This window comes from Cheilinus undulatus, linkage group 18 (assembly GCF_018320785.1).
Source record: "Cheilinus undulatus linkage group 18, ASM1832078v1, whole genome shotgun sequence".
Lineage (NCBI taxonomy): Eukaryota > Metazoa > Chordata > Actinopteri > Labriformes > Labridae > Cheilinus > Cheilinus undulatus.
Window position 1 is genome coordinate 6,223,573 of NC_054882.1, and position 26,613 is coordinate 6,250,185.

The window sequence follows — 26,613 nt, forward strand, 5'->3', positions numbered from 1 at the left end:
TCAATAAAATCTAAATATAATTGAGTCAAATTTTGGGGTATTTTCAGTTGTTTTAAATAAGAAGAGTTTGATTTAAACTGGTAATGGCAACCACGGAGAGATGGGGTTTAATAAAGGGTCAATTAAGATTCAATATGAAGTTTCAGCTCTGACCGAGTTCTCCAGTCCGAGGTAGGGCACGTTGCAGCGGACAGCAGCGTCCTCCATGTGCTGACAGTCCTCAGATGTGATGTTTTTGAACGGGCAGCTCCAGATGGACTTCTCCAGGCCGTGACACTTAACCTCGTTCATGTAGATCGGACCCATACCTGGATAGACAGATGGACAGGTACAGATACAGACAGAGCCTTTTAGGTGACTTTTTTTAAATTATAAGCACCAGTTATCTTGTTGGGGAAACATTAAATTAAGCTTTTTTTGAGCACGGATCCTTTAATGAGTTGATTGGATCACTTTAAAATAATCCAGGCCAACTTGCTGCACTCGAAGGAGCTGCAGAATAAACTGTAAATATCTCAGATTTCTTTCCTTATTGTTAGACTGAAGCAATGTAAGCAATTTACTGGTAAATCTTCCATTTACGAATCGGAGAATGTAAGAGTTCCTCAAGGCTCTGTTCTTGGTCCTGTCTTTCGAAAAAAATACATGTTTCATATCCTTGCTATGCTGATGACACTGAGGTATACATGTCTGCCACTGCTAACAAACTCAGCCCATGAAGCAGAACCGTAAGACGACTGTAATATGAAGTTTCTGAGTCAGTGGGGCTTGCTTCCAACATTCAGGAATGCGTCTTGGAGCGGTTCAGCTAGGTGGTGGTCTGACATTCCCCTGAACACTGAGCAGGTCTGCTGCTGCTGCCTCAGAGTCTCCTCCGCTCACTTCCTCTGCGGTAGTAATCAAAACGTGCACACGTGAGCGCAGACATCCCCACCCGAGCTGCACGTCAAAGGCTGCTTGTTCCCTCTGCAGTGGAATCTTGGAGCAGTTTACCTAAAATCTACACACACCTCAGAGGAATCGCCAATGAGGAAACACCTCCACTAAAATAAATATTTGAATATTGAGCTGTTATTCCGACATACATGACAGCACTCACACAACACTTTCATCTGGTACAGGGAGAATTTAGTTACAGTAATATTTCCACCAGAGACGTCCTGATACAATAATTCTAATCATATGATTGCAGCAACTTTTAGTGAAATCTGACTCATAATCTACATTTTTGTTTATGCTTTGGCGCTTCTTCAAACTAGAAAAATCTTTTGCAGTAAGTCCAAAATTTAACATAAAGATATTTCTACAAAACTCCCACACTCCCAGTCTTCCTGCTGTTATTCTAAAACAGGAAAGAAGGATCTGTCTCACTCACTTGTTCCTTTGTGCAAATGATGGTTTGGGCAGAAAAAAGCTAGGCTAGAGGATGATTAGTCACAGATAAGATCGAGGAAAGATGGCTGAGCTGCAAAAACTGACACTTCTGAGTGATTTTCCTCAGACAAAAGCTAGTTTAACAAATTTCCTCTTTTTGGAGCAGCCTTATGTGTGGTGCTTCATGAGAGCTGCAGAAAGTTTTATCAAATTACTTCTTTATGAAACCCCTTCACACAGCTGCACCAATCTCTAAAATCCTCCCAGGCTGCTTTCATCCTTCAGTGAGGAAATTTGAGTCGTTTTAGCTTCTCTGCCAAATTTCCACTCAGTCTGCAGCCAGCCAAAGAAATTAATATGAAAAATGTGTGATACTGAAGTGTGTGAGTATCCAGAACAGACAAAAAAGCAGCTGAGAAGATTGGTCCCAACATGAAGTATAACTGCTAGAGTTTGAAAACACTAAGATGAGATTAAATCTGGTAAAAAGCCTGAGTTTAGTCTTACGTCATCACTAAACCACCATTCTCGTTTCATTGACGAATTTCAAACCATGACGGAGAAAAGCAGTTAAAAGTGGCCTTCCTGAGTGGCGTCACAAGCTACTCTAAAAGCATCCTGGGACCGCTCACGTTGTCTACAAGGAAGGCCACTTTTAACAGCTTTTCTCCCTCATTATTTGAAATTCATCTATGAAATGAACAGAGTTTTACTGCTTAGTAAATACACCACATGAAGTGCAGGTTTTTGTTGAAAAGATTCAACACTTGACTTGGGAATGTCCCTTGGGGCCACAGCGTTATGGGGTCAGGAGTGGGGGATGGAGTCATGTGCTAATGTGGGTACTTGCAGTGCAGTGCAGATAAAAACAGAATAAATTTAATTAACTAAAATCCCAAGGAAAAAAGACTCCAACAAAACTTACTTTACCAAAATAACAAACCAGGTTACAAAAATCCAGAATACGAGGAAGACTTCACAGGAAACATCAAACAGCAAACAATGAACTGACACCAGAAAGGGAGAAACAAAGAACCTAAATACACAGGGAGTGATCAGACACAGGGAAACAGGTGAGGACAATGAGACACAGCTGAAACTAGTGAGAGTAATCAAAGTGAAGGGAAACTCAGGCAGGAAGTAAAAGGAAACACACACAAGGGAAAGCAACTACAAAATAAAACAGGAAACTTCACAAAGCACAAGAACACTGGACAAGGAGGAAGATATACATAAGAAACACTAGGAGGGGAGCATGGAAACAAATACAAACACAGGGAGTTAAACTAGACATGAAACACAGGGGACAGGGAACAAATGCCAACACTCAAATACCATAAAGTACAAACTAGGAAAAATCTAAGGAAACCTAAGACAAAATAAAACTAGAAACATTGAAATAACAAAGAATAAACAGGAAAACACTGAAAAAAACTGAGGAACATCACAAATCAAAACCTGGAACATGACAAAACCAAAAGTCATAGTGGAAACGCCCCATTAGTTAGAGCACAGAGCTTCAGTGTGTGTAGTATTATTTAAACCATCAGTTAACTTTAAAGGTCAATTTATGCAAAAAACACTTTTTCAGGCTTTTCTAACAAAAATATGTGCCCCTGTCCTGTCCCCAACCCCCCCCAAGAATCAGAAAAATCCATTCCCTTCCCCCCTCTCCCTCTCTATTTCTGTGTGCTGAAACAAGCCGTTCTCAGATTTTCCTATCATGATGTCATGTGGGGAGTTCGCTCTGCTCCAAGGTTGGGTTGACCCTCCCCGCTTGGAAGAAAGCTCCACCCTGCTCTCCTGATCTCAGCTGCCAGCTGAGCTGGTTCTGTCTCTTCCTCCCTTCGTGTCTCTGAGTCGGATCTGCTGTCAGACGGTTGCTCAGGTTTATATTTAAAATCTGACTATGACAAAGAAAAACTATCGCAGTGTCTGTTTTGTCCAATATACAGTTCTAGTATTAATATTTGGGATAAGTACTGATATATTTAAATAACACAGGATTAAAGCAGGGTTATATTCAACATATTTAACTTTTATACTCTGGGTATTTAGGCGCTGAGGTTTGTTAAGTTCCAACCATCTCATGATTTACTGTCACTCATGTGGAGGCCAGGTGTGTTCTAGAACAAGATGGACTTTTAAAATCTCATAACTCACTTTCACATGAAAAGTTCCAAAGCCTTACCGGAATAACACAGATGGTGTTATGATCTGAAATAAAGCCTGACACTCACTCAGGAATAAAGCATGCAGAAGACGAGCCGTTAAATGAAAGTTAAACTGTGTGGGATAAGTAAGCTGTATTTCCAGAAGCCGGTCTGGTCTGGTTTGATTCCAGAAGCCGGTCTGGTTTGGTTTGATTTATTTTGGTACAGTCTGGCATGGTTCACTCTGATCTTGGTTGCATCTCCACAGCCAATCGTACTCCTACGTGGTGGTCAGGGTTAAAAGCCAGATAGTGGAAGCTGCGTATTGTGATAGCTTGAGATAGCAAATAATTTACCAAATGGGAGCGCAAAACAGTGAGCAAAGAGAAACAATGGAGGAGATAAAGCAATCGGTGCTCTTTTTCTTGGCATGTGACAGGTTATGACAAGAAGACAAACCTTATTTGAGAGAAGGCAGATGGCCGCCAGGAATAATACAACCGAAAACTCAAGACAGTTTTGGGAGTGAGATTTAAAAGCTCAGATCAGAATTAGGGTGAAAATAAGGCCGCTCAGGAGGATAAGCTGACTTTTCTGCATTTTACCTAATGCATCTTCTCATAAATCAATCAAGTATGATAAGAATTTGGAAGTTTTTACCTGCAAGACATCAGCATTGGTGTCAGTATTTCTAACTATTAAACATTTTTAGTTTCCTGACTGTGGTGTTAACATTTGTGAAAAGAAAATCTTTCCATTTCTTATCCTCTTTTATTTCTCTATCACTGTATTAGCCTTATGAGAACATGAACAGTACGTTAATTCACTCTGATGGGCCCCAGAAAACTTTCTTCCTTTCATGTTTTTTAGTCCGTTTGTCTTTACTTTGGTCACGCATGCATTCCTTCACTTATTAAAATAAGCGCCAACAGAAGCATCCGTTCAGGAATGTGGACTTGTTGAGAGCAGCTTATCAGTCCTGTGGGGTCGTAAGATGACCTGAGAGATAAAACAGATAAACAGCTGATGACTGAACCCCTGCTCTGGAGATAGTAACAGGCACATCCTGCCTCTAGTGAAGGAGTTAAGAGAGATTTAGTCTTTGAATGTTTGATGGTAAGCATTTCTGGACTTCCAGTTTAGCTAGAATAACCCTCATACCAGTTAACCTTCCTTACCATGTGCTGAACGTTGTTTACAGTCTGACCAGAATCTTAAAACTCTTTCATAAGAGATTAATTGAAAGCTTAATTACGGTTTTCTCATTTGCCACCAGGACTATTTTCTTACTTGCTATTCAAACATGATTGCAATCTTAATTCATGTCTTTTTTCTGTATCTATGTCTCTTTTGGGCTAAGAAACCTTTTTGAACTTGCATAAACATTCAAGGATACAATAATGATAGCTTGAAACTTATGAAATTGTGTCTTCCAGGTAAACCTTCAGAGTAAAAAAGTGTTACTCAACCCTGCTGAACCAAAGAGCCAAATTGTTGAGAAATGTCTTTGCAAGAGCCACAATATAAGTTGCGAAAAGTGACAAAAATGGGTAAAAGTGGAAATAAAATATAAGGTAAAGGTGGCAAAAAGGTTGAAAAGCAGCAAAAAAAAAGTGTCAAAAACGGTCGAAAAGGAGCAAGGTGGGCATTAAATGGCAACAACTGGGTGAAAAGTGGGAAGAAAAAAGTTGCAAAAAAGTGCAGGAGGTGGCAAACATAGGTGAGAGGTTACCAAAAAATATGTAACAGGTGGCAAAAATGGTCAAAAAACACCAAAAACATGGCAAAAATGACTTAAACAGGCAAGAAGGTAGGAAAAATGGGCAGAAAGCAGTAAAAAATGGCAAAAATGCTGAAAAGAGTGGCAATTAGTGGCAAAATGCAGCTTAAATGGATGAAAAGTGGCCAAAAAAAACAGCAAAAAAGGGAAAAATTGCAAATAGCAAAAGGGGGTTAGAAGTATTACAAATTGGCAAAAAGTGAAAAAAAAGACGCTGCAAAAGTGGGCTTAGAGCAGCGAAAATGGATTTAAAATGGAAAAAAATGGAAGAATTGGCAAAAAAATTGCAAATATGGGCAATGGAAATATACAGACAAAAATATAAAAGTTGACAATTAAAGCCAACTTTAGAAGTGTGGGAAACAAACTGATTGTGACTTGCAATGGATGGCTTCTCAAGTCAAAGTTTCCTTTTTTTTTTTAGGTTTTCTGAGGGAATAATATTTCAAATTAAGACATAAAAGAGCCACAAATCATCACAAAAGAGCCACATGTGTATCACTGGAGTAAAGGTTTGACAATATCAATCTTAATTTTGTCAACCACTTTTGTATGAAACTGGAAAAATCTTTTGTTTTTTCACTTCCAGTCCATATCTAAAATGTGTTAAATGTAAAGTCTGATCAGAATCAGTTTTCGTGCTTGCCTAGACCAAAGAAGTTTAAATACTTTATCAATAAATGTATTCAGACTGGCTTGTATTAAATAATAATCAGGGTTTTTCTTAGATTTTACCATTATAAAAACAATCTTTTAGTCTTTGATATAGGCTGGGAATTACAGGAAAATACAACAAACATGTCTCTCCCTCTTGTTCTCTACCTTGTCCCATGCGGCCTCCAGTCAGAGCTTCCTTTGCACTCCCAAAGCCAAGCTCCCTGCAGACGACGCTGGCCGACTGCAGGTTCCAGCGATCGTCACACACTGTTCCCCACTCGTTGTCTTTCAGCACCTCCACACGTCCTTCGCCAACCCTAGCGCCTCCCTTCAGCCTCACATTGCTCTAGACAAAAACAATTTTAAAATCTCATCAGTCAAATCTTCTACTTCTCAGTAACCCTACGTCTACATATACACTGATTTGCTTTTATTGTTAAGGCTATCTATGCCAAAGCATGCCTAGTTTTGTTATAAAGTTAGTTTAAGGCAGCCTTACTGAAATTTTGAGTTTCTTCTTTAATCCGCTGTTCTGCATGAACTGTGGTCCTGGCATGCAGCTGACAACAGCCGCTATGCCTCCCTGACAAGTGGACGTGGCGTTTGGCTTGCTGAACTCCAACGGGCAGGCTGCCAGGTGGACCTCTGTGCCCGTACATGCCACTGAGTGGATGTGAAAGTAGTTCTTCTGACGCTCCAAATACAACCTGCAAAGAGCAGAGACAGAAAGCATGAGCTGTGCCTCCAATCCAGACTGTATTTTTACTTTTAATCACTTAACTTTGCCTTAAACTTAAAAATTTCTGTGTAATTTTTACGAATTTAATACGCAAAAGTATCAATAACTCACAAAATTTGAGTTATCTGAATGGTAAATCCTTTACCAAAACCTTCCAGTTAAGTCACCCTAAACCTTTTTTTAACAACTTAGGATTTTTTAAGCCCAGGCCAGACCAAAAATTTGTGATTAGAAGAGTTCAATCTTGCAACAGCTGCTCTGTAATGTTCTGAGACTGTAGGTTGTCACCGCTGCATCTGGAAACAATACCATCTTTCAACAGCTCTCGGTGCTTCTGCTTCCACTCATAGTGTAAAGATTAGAGTTTTATCAATTGTAGAATAGGTGTCCCCTCAAACATGCAGAGAAAACACAAACTGCCGATACTGCATTTCAGCCGGGGAATTGATGATGACAACACCATCTACTAGCCTGATTCAAGCTGCAACGGCTCAGTTCACTACTAGCCCTTGCAACATCGGAAACAGTCTTAGAATCCCAGAATCTTTGGTCTAAACTGGGCTTAACATGATGGGCAGTCTTAAGCAGCTACAGAACAGGGCATAGTGGTGTTTAAGAGAATAAACTATTCCTGTTCTTATGCACATCCAACACTTTTGCAGAAACCTCCCAGATGTTCTTATCAGTGTACATTTTGGATGCAGCATGTGTGTGGGTCTTATCTTAGCTTTAATGAACCCACTGAATAGTTTATCCTCAGATTACCTTTGGCTTGGGCTGCTCTGTTTAGACTTAGAGTAAGCTTTAGCTTTGGATGTCGGCCTGTAAGGTAAACATGGTTAGACTTCACAGTTGGAAGAACACAGCGAGACAAAGTGGAAAATAACAGCAAAAGCAGTGACATTTTGAGCTATAATTACACCGATTCAAAGGATGTGTACAAGTACAAACAAAATAACAGCTTTCAGAGGATTTGGTTAAAGTGACACATCCTTTACACCAGGGGTTCTCAACCTTTTCAGTCCGCGGCCCCCAAAATAAAGGTGCGAGAGACCGGGGACCCCCACTGTACCTGAAGGTGGCTGAACACAGCTATGAGAAGCCAAGAATGGTCATGTGGAGACAAGGCTGCCCATTAGGGGGGAAAAAATGGGAGAGCTTTCTGTAGCCCAGCCAAACTGGGGGCCAGCAAAATCATGGTCCACTGTAAAGTTAAGCTGTGGTATGTTATATTTTACCTAAATCATAACCACTCTTATCAAAGAAACAATTTTAATTCATTAGTGTAGTAAGTAGCCCTCGTAAAAATGTTAATCCTTTGGTTAAAAACAGAATCAAAATATGTTAAAAACACCTAAAATGGGTTAATAATGGCAAAAAATGGTGGGAAAGGTGGTGAAATTGGATTTTAAAAATAGCAGAAATGGGTTAGAGCTGCCAAAAATAGATTGAAGTGGACATATCAAGTGGTAAAAAGGGATTCAAAAGTGGCTGAAATGGCGTTAAGTGGCAAAATTAGGTGAAAATTTGGTGAAATAGGATTAAAATTCATATAATCTGGCCAAAAAGGGTTAGCTAAGGAAGAAAAAAGTACGAAACTGGCAAAAATGGGCATATCTAATCGTGATATGTGTCTCAAAAAGCCGTAAAGGGGGTTTCTAGGGGCATTAATGTGTCAATAGAGCCAACAATAGGCAGAGAGTTGCAAGATTTGGTTCAGAAGTGACAAAAAAAAGGCAGAAAAAGTGATGGAAAGGGTTTAAAATTGACAAAAAATGGGTTTCAAGTTGCAAAAATGTGTTAAAATTGGTACAAATTGGAGGGAAAAAGTGATAAAAATAGGTAAAAATTGGCAAACTTGATGTAAAGTGGCAACAGTGTAAATCAAACATGTTCATAGTTTTTTAAGGCATCTGGACACCCCCTCTCAGTGTCTTGCAAACCCCAATGGGGTCCCGACCCCAATGTTGAGAACCCCTGCTTTACACAACATTAAAAACACAAAATTTCACACAGAAATAGTCACTTAAATTCAGGCTTTGGTTATTTCATTACACCAACTCAAGCTCATAAAAAGTGCATAGCTGAAAAGTATGTGGACACAGACTTTGGACTCATTCTTGCTTAAATTTGGCCCAAGACTGTTTTTCATAGTCTCCTCCATCACCTTTGGGATGGATGTAAATTGCATTTATGTTTGGGTGTCCATATACCTTTTGCTATATAGTTTATGAGATGTAAAGTACAGTCATATGTATGTATGTTAGTAAAACTATGCTACTGGTTTCTGTTTCAATGTGCACCTCAAGTTAAAAAATAATTTTTATGGATGCATGGCACTGCTTTTTGTTCAGAGAGGATGCTAAAATCATCAGGGTTGGTAAAATGATTAAAGCATGATTATATCACACAATCTATGTGAGTGGTTTCTTTAGTGTTTTTAGGATCAGAGAGCTTAAATCTGATTTAAATCTAAAGTGTGGTTAATAAAATGCACTTTGTAAATTCTGCCACTAGGGGGCTCTTAAATCAAAGCAGTAACAAAAGATGACAAGTAGGGACTTGCCCAGCTCCATCCACCTGTGCTGCTAGCTTCTTGTTTTGACTTGATGAAAGCTGTAAGCTACTTGGAAAGCATTGTGGATCTTGCAGTGTTTTTTCAGGAGGACAACTTTGACAGCTTTTCTCCCTCATTATGTGAAATCAATGAGCCCTGGAAACTTGACTTATGTTGAACAACCATGGAAAATTTACTGCCTTCTGCCAAAAAGCATGCCATATGGAATGGGATTAGATTGCATAAGATAAAGAAGGTCTAAAAGGTATAAAAACCAAGCCCTGGAAACAAAGCACAGACTGATGTCAAAGCTGACAGATGAAAAAGGCCCCCAAAAATCTGCACAATAAAACACCCAATAAACTTTGTTTATACTGACAGAAAAAGAAAGAGATTCTTCTCTGGTTATTGAATTAAATAACACTTAAAATGCACATTTAAGAAGTTTTTTCTGGCCTTGAATAGATCAGCTTTGACCGTCCGCTCTATGTTAGTAAAAATGATCGAAATCCAAAAAGAAACACGAGTGAAAAGAAAACAGAACCTCCACCCAATGCAACCACAAGTTTTAGGAGGATACAATAAAATCTAAAAACCCATTCACATGCTGCACATCATAATGATATGATATTAGAGAGAGGGGAAGTGGTAATCTAGCTGGTAACCAGGAGCTGGATGGTTATTTTCTACTCCAACAGGAAACCCACTGTCAGTCTAGAGTAAACAGCGAGCAGGCGGAGGTGGACGGTGGGTTTCTCTCTGACAGTGTACCTTCCACCAGCTGAAACATTAACCTTTGGCCTGGACAGCTTCTCAGCCGCTCGCCTTTTCAGACGTCTGCAACAGTGAGACAGCCAAATTCTATCACATACAGGAGAGAGACTGCATGCAAACACACAGGCTGCATATATAAACACACAGAGAGGTTCCTGAGCTGCACACATACACGTCTCTCAGGTAAAGAACTGGAGGGTCAGAGGTGAATAACATTTTTGACATTCCTCAAGTCTTCACTATATTATGTTACAGACTTTAGGTCACCAATGTTCATCACTTTACAGAGCTATTTCAACTATTCAGTGTCTAGCACGTTGACCGCCTTTGAGCCACATTAATTCACTCTGTCAATGTCTGCAACCTAGAGGTATCCTGCTAGCTGTTTAAGAGAGGATTATGTAGGAACAGGTGCTCTATCTCCATATCTATGATAACAAGGTGCATTTCCACTATGTGGTCTAGTTTGGGTCGTTGGTGCGGTTTGGTACAGCTAACCCTGATCTAGCTTGTCTGATCCACAGCCATCTGCACGCTTACAGGGCTCTCTTAAAAATACAGGATATTTAAGCATGGCTTACTTTGTCCTTTTGCATGGGAAGATGACTATTTAGCACAATGGACAATCAATGGACTCTAGTGTGTCTTGCTCCAACCCTGTAAGGCCAGATGGGTACGCCTAGTACCACATCTTTAACCTGACAGATACGTCCACTAGGACAACACTCCAAGTTGCAAAGTGATCAGTTAGAACAACAATTCTAATAGCAAGAGGCATCCAATTCAATTTCAAGGGCAATGATTCTTGATAACACGTATAATGTACAGTGAATGAATAATAAAAGGAATAAGATTATCTTTAACTTATTTTCTCTTGTATATACGGTACTAGAGATGTAAAGGTGTACCGCCGTGGACACGTGACAGTTTCAAAGGGCAAAAAGTGTAGGTGTTTAAGTGGAGCAGACTGAAAGGAAATGGGAACCTTAAGTACCCATCAAACTTCGCGCTCCAATTAGTGGTTTGATCTTATAGCGGGTAAATGGTGAATACTACAAGTGGTAGTTTAGAGATGTGGAGGCTCCAGCAACTTTTAAATCTAAGGTGTAGAAGCATTTTGGTTTCTCGGCGTCAAGAAACGAGAAAGGAGAAAAGGTGGCAAACATGCTAAAAAAATATGCAGACACTGCCAGACTGTGGTGACATACTTGTAGGGAAATACGAGTAACATGAGGAGCCACTTGGCAATCATCACCCCAAAAAGATAAATGAAGATATGAGGAGCAGAATCCAGCCAGGCCAGAAGACTCTGAAGGAAGCGTTCACGATCCCACTTCCCCAAAACAGCATGGGGCTCAACAGAACACAAGGTGCATCAGTGAATAACTTATATCACCAAAGACCTACAACTATTTTTTTGGGTGGACAACAAAGGTCCTAGAAGGTTGGTAAACCCACTAGACCCAAGGTCTAAGTATATATTCTAAGCCTAATGCAGACCTAAGGCACTTATTTTTCATATATTTTAATATTCAAAGTGAAATTGTTGTTTAATAAATTCTGACGTCACTTTTTTCAACTCTTCATCTGTTGTTTTGGTTCTTCTTTTGTGTGTAGGTTCTCAGTCATCCAGGTCATGGTTATCCAACGCTGATCAAAGTAAATGTTGTTACCAGTCTTGTTGCCCCTTTGATTGGCGTTGGTTCTTCTTTTGGTACCACTATAAAAACCAGACTGAAGGCTTGTTAGTGAGGTTTTATTTTACCGTGAGATTTTACAGTAACTGTACAGCAACAAATTGACTCCCTTGGATCTCTGACCAAGCTTAAATTTCATTGTGGTTGTGGCCTTTTTTACTGGGAACCTGCTCCATCAAACTGAGCTAATCGCGCCTCTTTTTGTACAGTTTTACACAGAAATGTAAAATAAAAAGGATGACATGTCAGGTACTGTTGCATTCATTTGTATCCTTGTTTTAAATATCTGTCTTAATTTTTGCAGTGTAGCATAGCAGTAATTCTAAGTAAGTGATTTCTGCCTTAAAACATCTCATAGATTATTCATCTTTCTTTGGGTTCAACTGATAAGGTGCATAATTTCTCACTGATGAGCTGACATGCATATTTTGGTGGAAAATGATCAAACTTAGGGACAGGATGATTTTAAAATATCACAAAATAAACGTGGTAAAGTTGCACTGGTCAAACATCTTTATGGCAGCATTTCGCTTTGATTCAGTTAATTTAAAGCGCTACAAGACCTTTGGGTTATGCTCTTACTGAGTAAGACAACAGTGAAAGCTCACTGTCTGCCTTCAGTCTCCTACACTTTAACATTCTGACTGAACATACTAAAAAAAGCTAAGAAAACAAAGAACAACCCCGAATCCAGACGATTCCCCAGAGCTTCAGCCTTCACACACACTTGAGAGAAAACACACGTTTCCCCTCGTACTACTGTGAACCATCTGCAGGGGATGAATAAGACGCCTTCAGCTGGACTGCAGCCAGGAATGTGTGCAGTCATACTGGAAGGATAAACTGGGAACAGAGAATGGAGGTCTGGGAGTCGACTGTACTCACATACCACAGCAGGGTCTGATACTGTGGGAGGCGGGATACTCTAACGGTTAAAAGGTCTTAAGTGATGTAACTCTACTGCTGACCTTTGTTTTGGTTGAATTTTCAAACATTCCTTTCCTTTTTCCATGTTTTAAGACACAAATACACCCTGAAGATTTCACTAATAGCAGCCTAAAGTGCATCACACTGAAGACCATATTTTTATGAATGTTAAGCACTGATGTTATTCCAATCTGAAATGATTATTTATTTATCAGTTAGTTTAACTTAAGGGATGAAGCAATGTCAGTTCATGTCTCAGTATGGAAATCAGTACTTGCTGCTTGAGCTGTAGCAGATCATTTCCTGAAAACTGCTCTGGTGCCCTTAACAGCAGGATCAGATGACTGATTTTCTGTCTTTGCAATGACGCCATTTCAGACCATGCAACAGAAATCTTGTCCTGTGTTCGTCGACAGACTGGGGACTGATCCTAACCAACTGTCTTAATGCTGAAGCCACGTCTGTCTTTGGGACTATGCATGACTTCAGGGCTCATTGGGGAGGCTGGTTAAGAAATGTCAGTCACGCTTTTGTGATGCTGGCTCTCTGGAAAGAAACGACTGTGGACTAGTCCTTATGTAGAGGACAAAAGGATGGCTATCCTGAATAAAACTCAAGGTACTAATGTGGTAATGTCAACAAAAGTTAGACAGCTAGCCTGGCTAAATACTGTTATGAATATTAGCTATGCTAGCTTGACTGGACATAGGCAGAAGGTCCCCCAGAAGAAACAAAAACTGAGTTTGGGAAAGGTATAATGTCAATCTGCCATATGAAGATACAGAGATATGTTAATTATCATTTAGGGAAAAATGCTATTCTACTGGACAAAATCAGGAAAAACATGTCTTTGGTCAGGGTGTCAAACTAAATAAAAGATTAAGACAAATTCTGATGTGCCAGTCTAGTCGAGTTTGGGTCATTTGGGATCTTATAGACTCATTGTTGATTATGTCACACTACTAGAGTGTGTGTCGGTCTCAGCTTTCATAGTCAGGCCTGCAATGACAGATAAAATCTTGCAGAATTCACAAGGTCTGATCCAGCCTGAATTAAGGCACTAGACCCCAAGGTGCTTACTAGATAGTCTGTGTGCAGCCCCCTCATTTAGACATCTCTCAATATACTATACATTAAACCTGAACGATTTGAGAAAATAATCTAATTGTGATTTTTCCCTCAATATTGCAGTTGCGATTTGATATGCGATTATTTTACGGTTTCTCATCTTATTTAATATTCAACAAACATAAGCAATAAATCATTCTATATTATAACCAATTCAATACTAGATAAATTAAACAAGGGATGAGAGATTTTTTTAAAATCTAATCATGATTTTGGCTTGTATAGCAAATTTAATATCGATTGCTATACTGAAGGAATGATACATTTTTTAATGTTATTCTCATTTTGATCAAGAAAATCATATACACTGAATGGAAAAGTAGGATTTTCCTAAACTATTTTAAAAAGAAGACACTTGTATATATGCACAATGTGTAGAGCATGAATAGATCAGAAATGATAGATCAGAAATTTTCTGATCTATCATATTGGTCGACGTTTTCCATAACTAGTAGCCATCTAAAGGCTTTTAAACATGACTTTTAAACCATGACTTGCACTGACTGTGGAGCTGAACTATAAAAAAGGAACTTCACCGGGACTTCACTTATCTATCACGGCCTATCTGATGAATGGCGGCAAAATTAGTCAAACTCAAATGTCGGAACAAGAACTAACAGTCCAAGATAAGCCCATACATCTCTTGGATTTCCAGACCAATCCACCATAACTTGAATCTACTAAGCTATCATATTGATGTCTCTCATATGTTTTGTCAATAATTCTAACAGATGTGAAAACATGTGATAAGCCAGCTTTGGCTCTTCCTCTTCCATCTCTGTCAGTGGTTCATAATTCCTACACAAAGTGATGAACACAGACGAGAACATGAAACATGTGACCCCGCACACCAAATCCCAGCTTCTGTCATGTTAAGCCAAAGAAAAACAAAGACATCTTCAAAAGGAAGACAGAAGGATCGGAGGAGAACAATCAGAGGCTACAGATGCTTTGACTTCAGTCATGAGCTCTGATGTGAAGCTGCAGTCCTGAAAGATGGCTGACAAGTTTATATACAGTCACTCCAATATAAACAGCAATCACACTACATTTTTGGACATCATTTTATATTTTACAAACACCTTTTTTTCCCCATTCCTTTAAGCTGTATCTGTAGCCGCAAAGACAAAGTACTGACTGCTTTCAATTGATGAGAGATTAAAGATCTAAAATTTATAGAAGCTGTGTTGGTGCCAGAAAAGCAGCCTTTTGGTGCAGAATTAATTTATCAGAACATCTTGACTGCCTCTCGCGTCCTTGGCTTTCTTATTAATTTAAGAGTGGTTTAAACATGCCAGTCTTTTATAGAAAAAGATAAATGAACTCTGGTTGAAGTCGAGCACTCACTTGTAGAAGTTCTTGTTGACTTTCCTCTCATGTGGGAATCCCAGCATGCCACAGACCACACGTGTGTTTTTGATCGTCCAGCCCTGATCGCAGATCTGCGCCCAGCCGTCCTTGTACCTCACCTCCACCACGCCCTCTGTGATTGGCTTCTTCTTTTTGGCCACGGCCACCACGGGACGGAGTCGCACCTCCTCTATCTTGTTCTCATCGACGTGAGCCTAAGCAGAGATGAGTAACCAAGAAAAATTTATTTAATTTTTCTAAAAAATTCAAAGTTCAAATTTGCTTCAAGATTCATCATATCTATCTTTGCATCTCTTCTTTAGTAAAATACCACTGATTTGTGTTAAATATGTATTTACAGGATATGGATAACAGTAAACAATCATTTCATGAAACAGAGAAGTAGCCATCTTTAAAGCAAACATCTTTTCTTTGCATGTTTTTCTGTTAACCTCATTAAAATCCTCAAAAGGTAAATCAGTTTTATATTGTTCGACTTCAACTTATAGCTAATTGGTGACAGGAGGGAATAAAAGGGGTTGTTTTCCTTAAACAGATCCCTATTTCATTTGCTTACTCCTGCACGTTTCCGTGAGACTCCTAAATGAGAGAAACAGACCTCACAATGACTCAGACCCATTACGGAGAGAAACTTTGGGTCAAATGCTCTGCATAAAAGCTCATAAGAGGTAAACGTGACTCTCTGTGATCGTCAGTATTGCAGTGACTCATTTCCTTTCAGTTTTATTTGGAAAAAAAACCCGGCTGTGGTCTGGAGGCCACATCAGGGTGAATCTGACTCTCAGCAACTTTCAGAGTGAGAGTATCTGAAAGTCTGCCCACTTACTCCTAAGAAAACTTTTATTTCTTCATTATATTCTTTTGTGTAACACAGACACATAACCCAGTTACAAAAACACTTCATTGTGGTCTGTGTGGATGAGTTCCTTGTGGGACAGGAGGCAAAGGGAGTCTCAGGATCCAGGGCATGAGGCACAAAGGATGCCATAGTTTTATTACCCGTAATATATACAAGATGGTGGACAAAATAATATACATATATATCATGAAATTTCCTGATAATCCACCGCTGCATTCGTGCAGCTTATCCTGATTTCACACAAAACATCATCTATGTGTCTCTCTGTTAAATGCTGTCAAAGTTGGGGTAGAAATGTGGCTGTTAGGAGTTCAAACTTGGGAAATGTGCAGGAGTTTTCTGCATAAGTAAAACTGTCAAAAAGATGAGTTAAGAAGCATTTAGTGCAAAAACACTTAAGAAAATGTAATTAAAACTCAACCACAATGTTAAAACACAGAACTTCTTGAGAAACAAACTTGACAGAGACAGCTGGCTGTGCTATCAAATCTGCTCACTCCTGCCATGCAGCTATTTATCACTTCACAACAACACAATGGACATTAAACCTTTGGCTAACAGAAAACACAAGTCTCTGCTGACTTTGAGTGAATTAACCCAGTGAGATTAGACTAAAAGTTCTGCTGAAGGGGCAGAATTTCACATCTGAACCAGAGAGCCTGAGGTCACGACCTGCTCTTATCCACAAACACCCAGACTGAAGCTGCAGTCTGTGAGGGAAGGTGTCGAGTTTACAGCACACGCTGCATCGCCTCAGGACAGTAAAGTTAAAGGGCTGCTGCTTTAAACGGGTTCCAACACAGGGTGGAGCAGAGCTTATCAATGCCATGTGTGTGGTAGCTACAGGTGGAGTTGCACTGAGGCGTTGAATGTTTTCCACGTGGGTTTAACCATATAGTCTATAGGCTATGAAGCAGCAGCTGTAAAACATAAGCCCACTTTATGGGCTTGTAACAGCCTCTTAATGAACTCTAAACATAATTTAACTGCAACAACATTACTCAGTCTCTTTAAATGTATTTTGGTGACTTACGTCGATAACATTTGGGTCCACAAAGCCGGGAATCCTCTCATCTTTGCACACGACTCCGGCGTCCTCGTCATGAGTGCAGTCACTGTTGCCCCAGCCGCGATGTCTGCAGAATTCGATGCTCTTCTCTCCTCCAGCACACAGCACGTTGTCCAGCCAGATTTTCCCTGGACAGACAGCAGACTGTAAGTGGAGCTCCAGTTTACTCCCAGGCCCCTGATTGTACTGGGTTCAGGACTGGAAGTGACACTCGGGCGCTTGTGAATTCAGTGATCTGAAAAGTTATGGTAGGAAATTCTCCACAGCGGCTTCTATTATAGACACGAGGCTCAGTTCAAGAGTTAAGTTTATATTTATGTTTAAATGACTTGTCAAAAATAAACTCAAGTATGATGATTGGGAAATTTTAAGGCAGCTTTGAGGTCAAAGAAGTGAAAAATTAGAGAAAAAAATTGCAGCCTTAAATATTGGTTAACAGAAAAATATGTTTTAAAATATTTTAAATACATTTTATAAAATATCAGAAATATGTCGGCATGATGTGAGAGGATTTAGGTAACAAATTCAATGTATATGTAAAATATGAGTTACCAATGTTTTTTCTAACAGTTAGGTGTTCTCACATCTGATAATAAAACTCCCAAATATGAGTGTAGTGTGAAAAATAATACCTGTAAAAAAGTTTGAAATGTAAAAAAATTTAAAAATTGCATGAAATGTCACAAATGAATAAATGAATAAATAGATAAAAAGGCAGCATGCCTAAAACATGATGGACATAATGTTTAACATAAGGTGTAAAAAAATATGTCGTGTCAAGGTGCAAAATGCCCAAAATTTTTATCCCAAAACTTAAAGTATAAAATGTCTTTTATCAAAAGTTAACATGCCTAAAATAATTTACAAAATGTCAAAAAGTTAAAGGGCAAAATGTCCAAAAAAGTTTGACAAAACATCCAAAATATAAATGCATGGATAAAATATCAAAATTGAATAGGAACATGTTTAATAAAATTAATAAAAATGTCCAAAATTATTGTAGAAAATGTCCAAAATCAAAAGTGAAAAGTGCCTTAAATAATTTGTCAAGTGTCAAAAAAATAAGGGGTAAAATTTCAATAGAATTAAAGGGCAAAAAAATCCCAAAATGCTGGATGAAATTGCCAAAAATGAAGAGCAGAAAAGACACATAAAATATCAAACTATAAGGGCAACATGTTTAATATTTCTTTTTTCATGTCCAAAAAGGGGCAACAAGCAGGTAAAAAGGTAAAAAAAAAAGACAAAACGTGTGAGAATAAAAAAATAAATAAAATCATACAATAAATATTGGATCAAGTATTCAAAAAAAAAAGAGTGAAATGGCCCAAAAATTTGAGATAAAATGTAAAAAACATATTGGGCAAAATGTAAAGAAATAAAGGGCAAAATACCCCCCAAATTTTTTGATATAATGTCAAAAAATATTGAAAAAAAAATGAAGGATAGAATGTCAGTCAGTCTGAAGGTCAAAATGTTCAAATATACCAGAAAAATATTTCAAAATGTTGGACAACATGTTAAAAACTACTGGACAAAATCTCCATGAAAGGGGCAAAATGTCTGAAAAATATTGGATTAAAATCACAAAAACTAAAGGGTAAAACGTCCAGAAGTATGGGATGACGTATTAAAAAAATTAAAGGGCAAACTGTCTGAAAATATTGATCAAATTAAAGGTGTGGTTTGAATGTAGAAGAAAAACCGGTACAATCCATACAATAAAAAATAAGTCTACTAGTGGCTGTGTGAGGCTGAGCTAAACGACTAAGAAGATTTTTCTCATTCACAGTTAACAAGTTAATACATCGAAAGTATATTTTTTGCCATCAGATAATGAAAAGTTTGATCAGTCTGCAAAAACACAACCATAAGATTACCTGCTGCATCATTTTTTATTTATAGCTTAGCTGGGGGCTGCCATTGACATAGGCAATGCTTTACTCAGTTTAAAAAAAGCCTCTTAACCTTTTTAACATTCAATAATATCTGAACTTCAGGAAGCAGCTGAGGTCACTCTTACCTTGTCCCTTGCCATATTTGGCGCTGTGGGTCCATCCTGTTGCTGAGACGAAGCCCAGTTGGCGACAGAGCACGTTGGCGTTTATTATTGAGAAGTCGTCGTCACAGATGGTTCCCCACTCTCCCTTGTAGAAAAGCTCTATCCGGCCCTCGTTGTGTTTTCGTGGGTATCCAGCCAGTCTGACCTTTAGCCGCTCGGTCTGGGGCTGGGAGGACGGTGAAGGCGTGGGTGTCGGTGAGGCTGTGCTTGACGGTGTAGTCTGGGTTAAACAGCTGGGTAACCACAACCCAAACAGAAGGCTGAATGCTAGCTGTTGTCTGTGACGGGACTTCACCATTGTTTTAGCTGCAAGGGAAGAAAAGAAAAGACACCAGTCTAAAAACAAACATCCTGTGAAATCAACACTGGTTACTGGATCCACTGTGGTGGATTTTTTACATATTTTCTGTTTAGAAGATGATAGATGGGTGAATCTGACAGGAGCAAACATTTAAACTATGCTATATTGAAGAGAAAACACCCTCACCTTTCTGGGTTAGAAACCAGAGAGAAAAAAGAGAACAAGGGTAAAAAATGTCTCTTGGTTGTCGGAAAGTATCATAATGGCTTTAAGGGCCTGTCAGAATCCATTTTAGTTTTTATGATATAATGGAAAAAACCTGGCAAGTGAATGAAAAGGCTTTAAACTCAAAGCAATAAAGTCTAAATCCAATATGGTGGGGATGACGTTCATTCACTGGCCCACTAAGATTAACAAGGAATTATGATTTTAAGGTTTAGTCTAAAACCAACTACATGATAGAGGCACTGGTAGCATAATATTCTAGTATTTCCCTGTTTATGCTATGCTAATTTGACAGGCTGCTGGCCTGTAATCCCACAGACATGTGAGTGCTTTCAATCTTCTTACCCAACTCTCTGAGATAATAGCAGAAAATGGATTTATCAAAATTGTATTCCTCTTCACAGAAAATATATAACCCTGGATTATGTCTGGAATTTCCTGTAGAAGGGTCACAAATTAGATCCATTTATTTTTAGTGTCTGGATTAGAGACAGAGATAGCTTTTGACCAACATGGTCTGGACTGGGGTCTACATGTTTACAGGCATCTGTGGAAAGGTTGCAGATAATTTACAATATACTCAACATGCTCAGTCTTTAGTCATCACTCGCCCGTATCGCATATCTCTAATCAGATTCTGCCACAACCTTGTTTGTCCAATCATCATACACCTTTCAGATTTTAAATCTGTCATTCTCTCTTTCACAGTCAGCGAGTCATCAGGTGTGAACACTGCAACCCTCCTCCACCCTAGCCACCTCCTTTCAGTTAATCTGCGTCTAGTCCAGGTCCTCACAGGTCTCCTGCTCATCTCATTCTGCATACATCAGTCCAACTCTCCATGCCGTCTCATTGGTTCCCAGTCCAGCGTCTCAGAAGTCTGCTCTCATCAACACCACCACCAGTGTCTAGACTCCATAGGGGGTATCCTATTCCTGCCGTTTGCTTCACTACTGCTTCAAATACATAAAGTCGCCATGATGGACTCTAATCGCCAAAGACTTTGCACATTTCTCTTTCATTAAATTTGTAATAGGGCTTGGAAATTATTCAAAAATCAGACTAAATCCCAATATGGCCTGCTGCAGTTTTCAAATCGCAAAAGATGCAATATTTCTTTAACCTGAAATTTGTGTCAAAATACCAGTTTAGAACTTTTTTTGCAGCAGAGATGTTGTGCATTACATATCATGCACTCATTCTAGTGCCATATTTTTAGAACAGTCTACAAAAAAATATTTTCTTAATTTTTGTATGTTTTTCCTATTTAATATGAGAATTGTAGGGCTGACAGCCTTAAGTCGCTCGGTCGATTGATTGATGACCTCATTTCCGACCAAAATCCAATTGGTCGAACATTCGCACATGCTCCTTTAATTGGAAGAATCCATTTTTTGCAGGGGTGAGATGGGAGACATCATGTGCTTTTATTTTTGCAGTTATCTAGTGTTACGAAATATAATTTACAAAAAAAACAACTATGAATATAACTATTCAAATATGATTTACTTGTGCCTTTAAGGGTAATTAATTACAGGTTAAATACCCAGAAAGTCAAAACAACATCACTAGGACCCTCCCACCTTGGAGGAGAGCAAAGCTGGTAAAGCACGTTTATACTCCGTTTCCCATTAATTGATAACATGTCGAAAAGGTCAGTGGTGTGTCAACATTTTGTTAGAAAGGATGATTTTGGTCCATCCCATGACCAATCGATTAATTGATGATCTGGTGGTGCAATTTTAGTCGACATAGTTTTTCTTTGGTTGACTACAGCCCTAGAGAATTGTATAAAAGTTATCATTCCCTCTAATGCAACAGTTCAAATTTGCAAAATGAGTAAAAAACATTAAATTTATATATTTTTTAATTATTCTGCCCTACTTTAATCTAATATTGTGTTGGTCATAGTTTAGAATTATTTCTTTTTTTTTTGTTGTAAAATGCATGAGATGAGGAACTTACGAAATAATTGCATATTAAATTGAAATCACACTATTGGGTAAAAAAATCGCAATTAGATAATTTCCCCAAATTGTTCAGCCCTAGTTTAGATGGCGCCTCACATAGGCGGATGGCCCAGGTTGGAGTCTGGCCACAAGCTTCTGTCCTGCACGCCCCCTCTCTCATCCTTGTTTCTGACTCTGTCCTCCTCTATAAATAAAGGCATAAGAAGTCCAAAATCAGACATTTAGACAGGGTAGTTTATTTGTATCTGATTGCTTGTCTTCATAACAGTAAAATTAAGGATGCAACCCATCCTGATGCGAATCAAGTTGTTGGCAGGATAATTCTAATGAAATCATGGGACCAGTAGAAAAGCACAGTCCTTTCCTGAGATGTATGTTAAACCAGACAACGCCTATTCCATACTGAAACAGATCTTTATGTACCATTTAGTGCTGAAATAATACCAGAGACAGGACTACAGGCGACTCCTAAATGTCTCTCTGGTCTGCGAGGACACACTTAACCTTATAAATAGCTGTAGCTCAAACCAAAAGGCTCAGATAGACGAGCTGAAAATATGCTCAACATATGGAGGATGGATTGATGTGACCGTGTGGAGCTGCTCCGACAGTTTGATTCAAACCATCTGGTCAGTGTTTACTCGACTGTGATGTGGGGAAGAATCACAGGGAACATTAAAAACACGCAGGCCTCATATACCACAGGATCAGACCCACAGACAAAAGACACATGAATGTCTAGCTCTATCAAATTAACACCCTCCCAGTATGTTTGTGCCATTTCATAGCTCCATTTTTTTCAGTGCCAAAGTGATAATGGACGGTTTAAATGAGCAGACACAAGGATAATTCAAGCCTTGTTTGTCTGGAGGAGTATTCATTCATACTTTGGGATACAACAAGCCACTTTTACTCACTTTCCTCTCCTGTACAGCTCTGTCAGGCTCTGAATGCTAACATAGGCCGGCTATTGATACTCTGACAGCTTCACTCCCTCTTTGCTTTCAGTAAGTGGGGGGTTGTTCCTCCAGAGACACAAATACAGTAGTGTGATGTGTTTGTACAGAGACCACAAACTTAAGGTGCACTTTCCAAAACATGTCAGAGACTGACTGCATCGTCTGAGTCCGATTTCACAGCCTGAAGGACGCACACTAAGCCTTAGTCAGCCTGGTAGCATTAGAAGCTTTTAAAAACCTCGCTACTGTCTGAACTGAGGCAGTGGTGCCATGGTTTTATGCACATATTTTGTAAATTTGCTGCAGATTGGGCTGTGGAAATGAAATCTACTCCAGTAAAAAAAAAAAGATGCTAACACCCCTACACCAGGAAGACATTAGGAGAAAAGATGCTGTTTTTAATCAGCGCTCCTCCCGTTCACTTGGAACTAACTAACACACGTGACCTCTGTGGATTCAATGATCCATCACAGTTAAGGACTCATTTCCTGCTTCTTTCAAATGAGGCGAAAGACTTTTAGTGTGTGCTTTATTTCTGGAGCACCTTAGAATAAAAAAAGGGCTGCAATCAATTATTATTCATGTTACTTTCTGGAGGGGCTTTCTTGTGTTTATCAGAAAGTATAGCTGAGGAGAGACAGGAAATATGAGGAGAGAGAGGGGGAAGACGTGCAAAAAACAGCACCAGGATCGGGATTCAAACCTGTAACCAGTGCATTGAAGACTGTAGTCTCTGCATATGGATGCCTGCTCCAACAACCAAGTAAAACCAGCACCTAATTATCATATCAATCTGCTACCTGCCTACAAGAATAGCCACTCAAACTAATAGAAAATGTCATAACAATGTCTAAATGCTCAGTACCATTTCTGGGAACTCTAAGCAATGTCATGTAATAGCTGCTTTTGTCCAATTATTATATCAAAACCCATAGACTCTTCTTTTACTTTCATAGATTATTAAGAAAAGGAGCAAAGTTTTGCCTTCTTTAGGAACGTAGTTGAAATAATCTAGGGATAATCTGACCTCTCACCTCACTGCAGCAAGCCAGGACATTTCATATCGTTGCATTTACTCTGGTAAAGAGGATGCAGGTTTTGCACAATCAGCATTTACTTCATAACTCAGCACAGGAGGTTGCCACCTATATGGGTGCACACTTAAAGGGACTTATATACCAAGAAACATGGTCAGGAACCCTCTTTAAGTTCAGACTGGGTGGTTTGCTGTATGATTAAAACCCCTGCAAATGTTTTAAAATACACTTGAAGCTAACTTGAAGTTTGCAAAAAAAAAGCCCCTGAAGAACTCAGAGACTGTGAGAAACAACAGTCTCTGGTCTGATTAAACCAATACTGAACTGCCTGGCCTTTATCTGAACATTATGTCTGGAGGACACCAGACACTGCTCATTGCTTGTCCAAAACCATCCCAACTGTGAAGCACGGTGGTGGCAGCATCATGCTGTGGGGGTGTTCTTCAGCAGCAGGGATGAGGGAAAGCTGAACGGAGCAAAGCACAGAGATATCCTCGATGAAAAATTGTTCTGCAGCGCTCAGGACCTCAGACTGGGTCAAGGGTCCACCTTCCAACATGACAGTGACCCTAAGCACACAAACAAGACAAAACAGGAATGGCTAAGGTACAACTGTGTGAATATTCTAGATATTGGTCCTCTTCAACCTGACAGAGCTTGAAAGATTTACAAAGATGAATGGCAGAAAATCCCTGAATCGAGGTGTGCAAAGCTTCTTGCGTCAGATTAAAAAAAAAAAAAAAAAAAACTTGAGGCTGTAGGTCAGGGGTCATCAACTAAATTCGCACAAGGGCCAGCTTACGTCTATGCAGAAACTGTGAGGGCTGCCATGTTAAAGGAAACATCTTTGTCTAAATAAATGTATTTTCTTTAAATGTGCCTTATTTTTAGCCCTCCAGCAGTGAACTCAGTCCCTCTTCACTAAATCCCTATACTGCAGCAAGCCACAAGGGGGCGACTGAGATATTTAAGCCATATATTTCATGTAGTTTGATGTGAATATGCTGCATCCTCATTGGTGAAAAACAAGTGAAAGGAAAAGATATTTTTGTTTAGGCAGTGGAAAATAAACTCTTAACCCCCTGAACTGTTACATTTATGCAGAAATCTGCTGCTTCAATCAGGAATTAATAGAAGTAAGTTTGCTATGCATGTTATTTGCTAATAATGGTCAATAACAGTCTTTTTTTTTTTTTTGCAAAACTGATCAAACATTATTCCAATCTTTAAAAAAAGTTTCAATCTCACTGATTTTTTGAGTTACTTAAATATCTGTAGGGATCATAAAAGGAAAGAAAGAAAAGAAACCCTAAATATAGATTTTTTTTTTCCTCAGCAATTTTCCTGAATTTAATCAAGCTTCTGTGGGCCGGATGGGAAGCTGTGGGGGCCCCGATGTGGCCCCCGGGCCTCCAGTTGATGATCAGTGCTGTAGGTGCTGCCAAAGGTTCAACTAAGTAGCGTAAAGAGTCTAGATACGTCTGTCATCGTAAAATTTCATTTTATAAATTTGCAAACATTTCTAACATTCTATTTTCACTTTTGTCATCATGCATAAATGATTGTAGCATCAGGCTGCAACATAAAACTGACAATAAAGTGATGGGGTAAAGGGAAAAAGTTGCCTCGCTTCACTGAATGACAGATTTACATTCTTTAAATGTAGAATTCAAGTTTCTGAAGATTATATTTTTACTGTAAATGCATATTAATTGCAGGTATTGGTTACCTATTTCATAAATTTCCCTATTAGAAAGTTATCCAGAATAAATAACTGCCTAAAGCTGACTGACTGGCCAAAACGTTCTTTCAACTTATCAAAAGTAAAATAAAAGTTAAAAAAGCTTGGTAAACGACCTCTAAAGTGTGAAGTCTGCTGGATTCTGTCTGAATCCAGCACTAATAGGTGTAAAAGATGTGGGTGGGAACTTTGAGTGGGCCCAAAATTGCAGCAGTGAAGACCATGAGTTATGCACCAATAATAGCTGGAATGATGAAGTGCTGAGATTGAGCTGTTCTGCCACGAACCCAAGAAAAATATTGAAATTGTAGCAGTGGTTTCAGAACTATAATTTAGCCTCCTTAAGATATCCTCTCCGCCTTTAAAATAGAACAAAACAACAGGAGGTGTAGACAACAGGAGTTAGCCAGTGTTAATTTTTAGTTCATGAGACTGACAACTGATATTTGGATCTGGCATGTGGTGAAAATGAGCCATAGTTTAAGTAATTTCAGTGCTATATTTACAGAATGTGATAGGATGTAAACATGGCAGACAAAAATTGACTATTTCATTATTAAATATTATCAAATAAAGATGAATAAGCACTATGATGTCCAGCCAATCAGATAGTTCTGTGGGTGGGACTGTGCAGAGTGGAAATAGAGCCAGAGGGGAAGGCATAACTCCAGTGAAGCCATAGTAGTGCTCTTTTTAATCAGGCAAATGCTGAAGATCAGCTCTGAAAATCAGTCAGCCCCTAGAGCAGAAAGTAAAAGGTCACCCTTAAAATGCTTTAATGAAAAAGGCCATCCTTTACAGTACATATCAGCCCATCTCTAATTAAAACCAACCACAACCATCTTGACCTATCACTCTTCCTCACATCAGCAGGGATCCTCCATACCAATGTGCTCATGGATCAGGTCTTGTTAAAAGCTTGAATCACCCAGGCAGCGTTTCAGTAGTGTATCCAACCCTGAGACTCTGCATGTACGCGCCAAAACATGCTGAACGCTTTGGCTAATTGCAACCAGAGGTCTGTACCTTGCTGTGATTTGGTAGACTGAACCAAGCTGGGAGTGAAAGCTCCCTGCCTGGGGAACAGGAAAAGATTTTCATGCCTTTCTGGAAGCATGTTGTTGACCTCAGAGGAACTTTGAGAAACTTTATCTGTAAACTAGTCAACATGAGCGTGAGCCACATCAAAGAGAGACGATGGATCATGAGGAAAAATGGCAGCAGCAGATGAAT

The 26,613-nt window shown here is 39.1% G+C and overlaps 1 protein-coding gene across 2 annotated transcripts in view; it reads right to left on the reverse strand.

The window, feature by feature from the left end:
* Positions 1-26,613, reverse strand: part of loxl3b (lysyl oxidase-like 3b) — a 42,241-nt gene that overhangs the window by 14,320 nt on the left and 1,308 nt on the right. For both annotated transcript variants that reach the window (XM_041812363.1, XM_041812362.1), the window contains exons 2-7: positions 19,109-19,453; positions 17,050-17,213; positions 15,134-15,351; positions 6,464-6,671; positions 6,130-6,310; positions 154-308 (exon numbers count right to left, since the gene is read on the reverse strand). In XM_041812363.1, coding sequence (XP_041668297.1) covers positions 154-308; positions 6,130-6,310; positions 6,464-6,671; positions 15,134-15,351; positions 17,050-17,213; positions 19,109-19,445 — 1,263 coding nt within the window. In that variant the 5' untranslated portion in view covers positions 19,446-19,453. The remainder of the gene's footprint in view (positions 1-153; positions 309-6,129; positions 6,311-6,463; positions 6,672-15,133; positions 15,352-17,049; positions 17,214-19,108; positions 19,454-26,613) is intronic.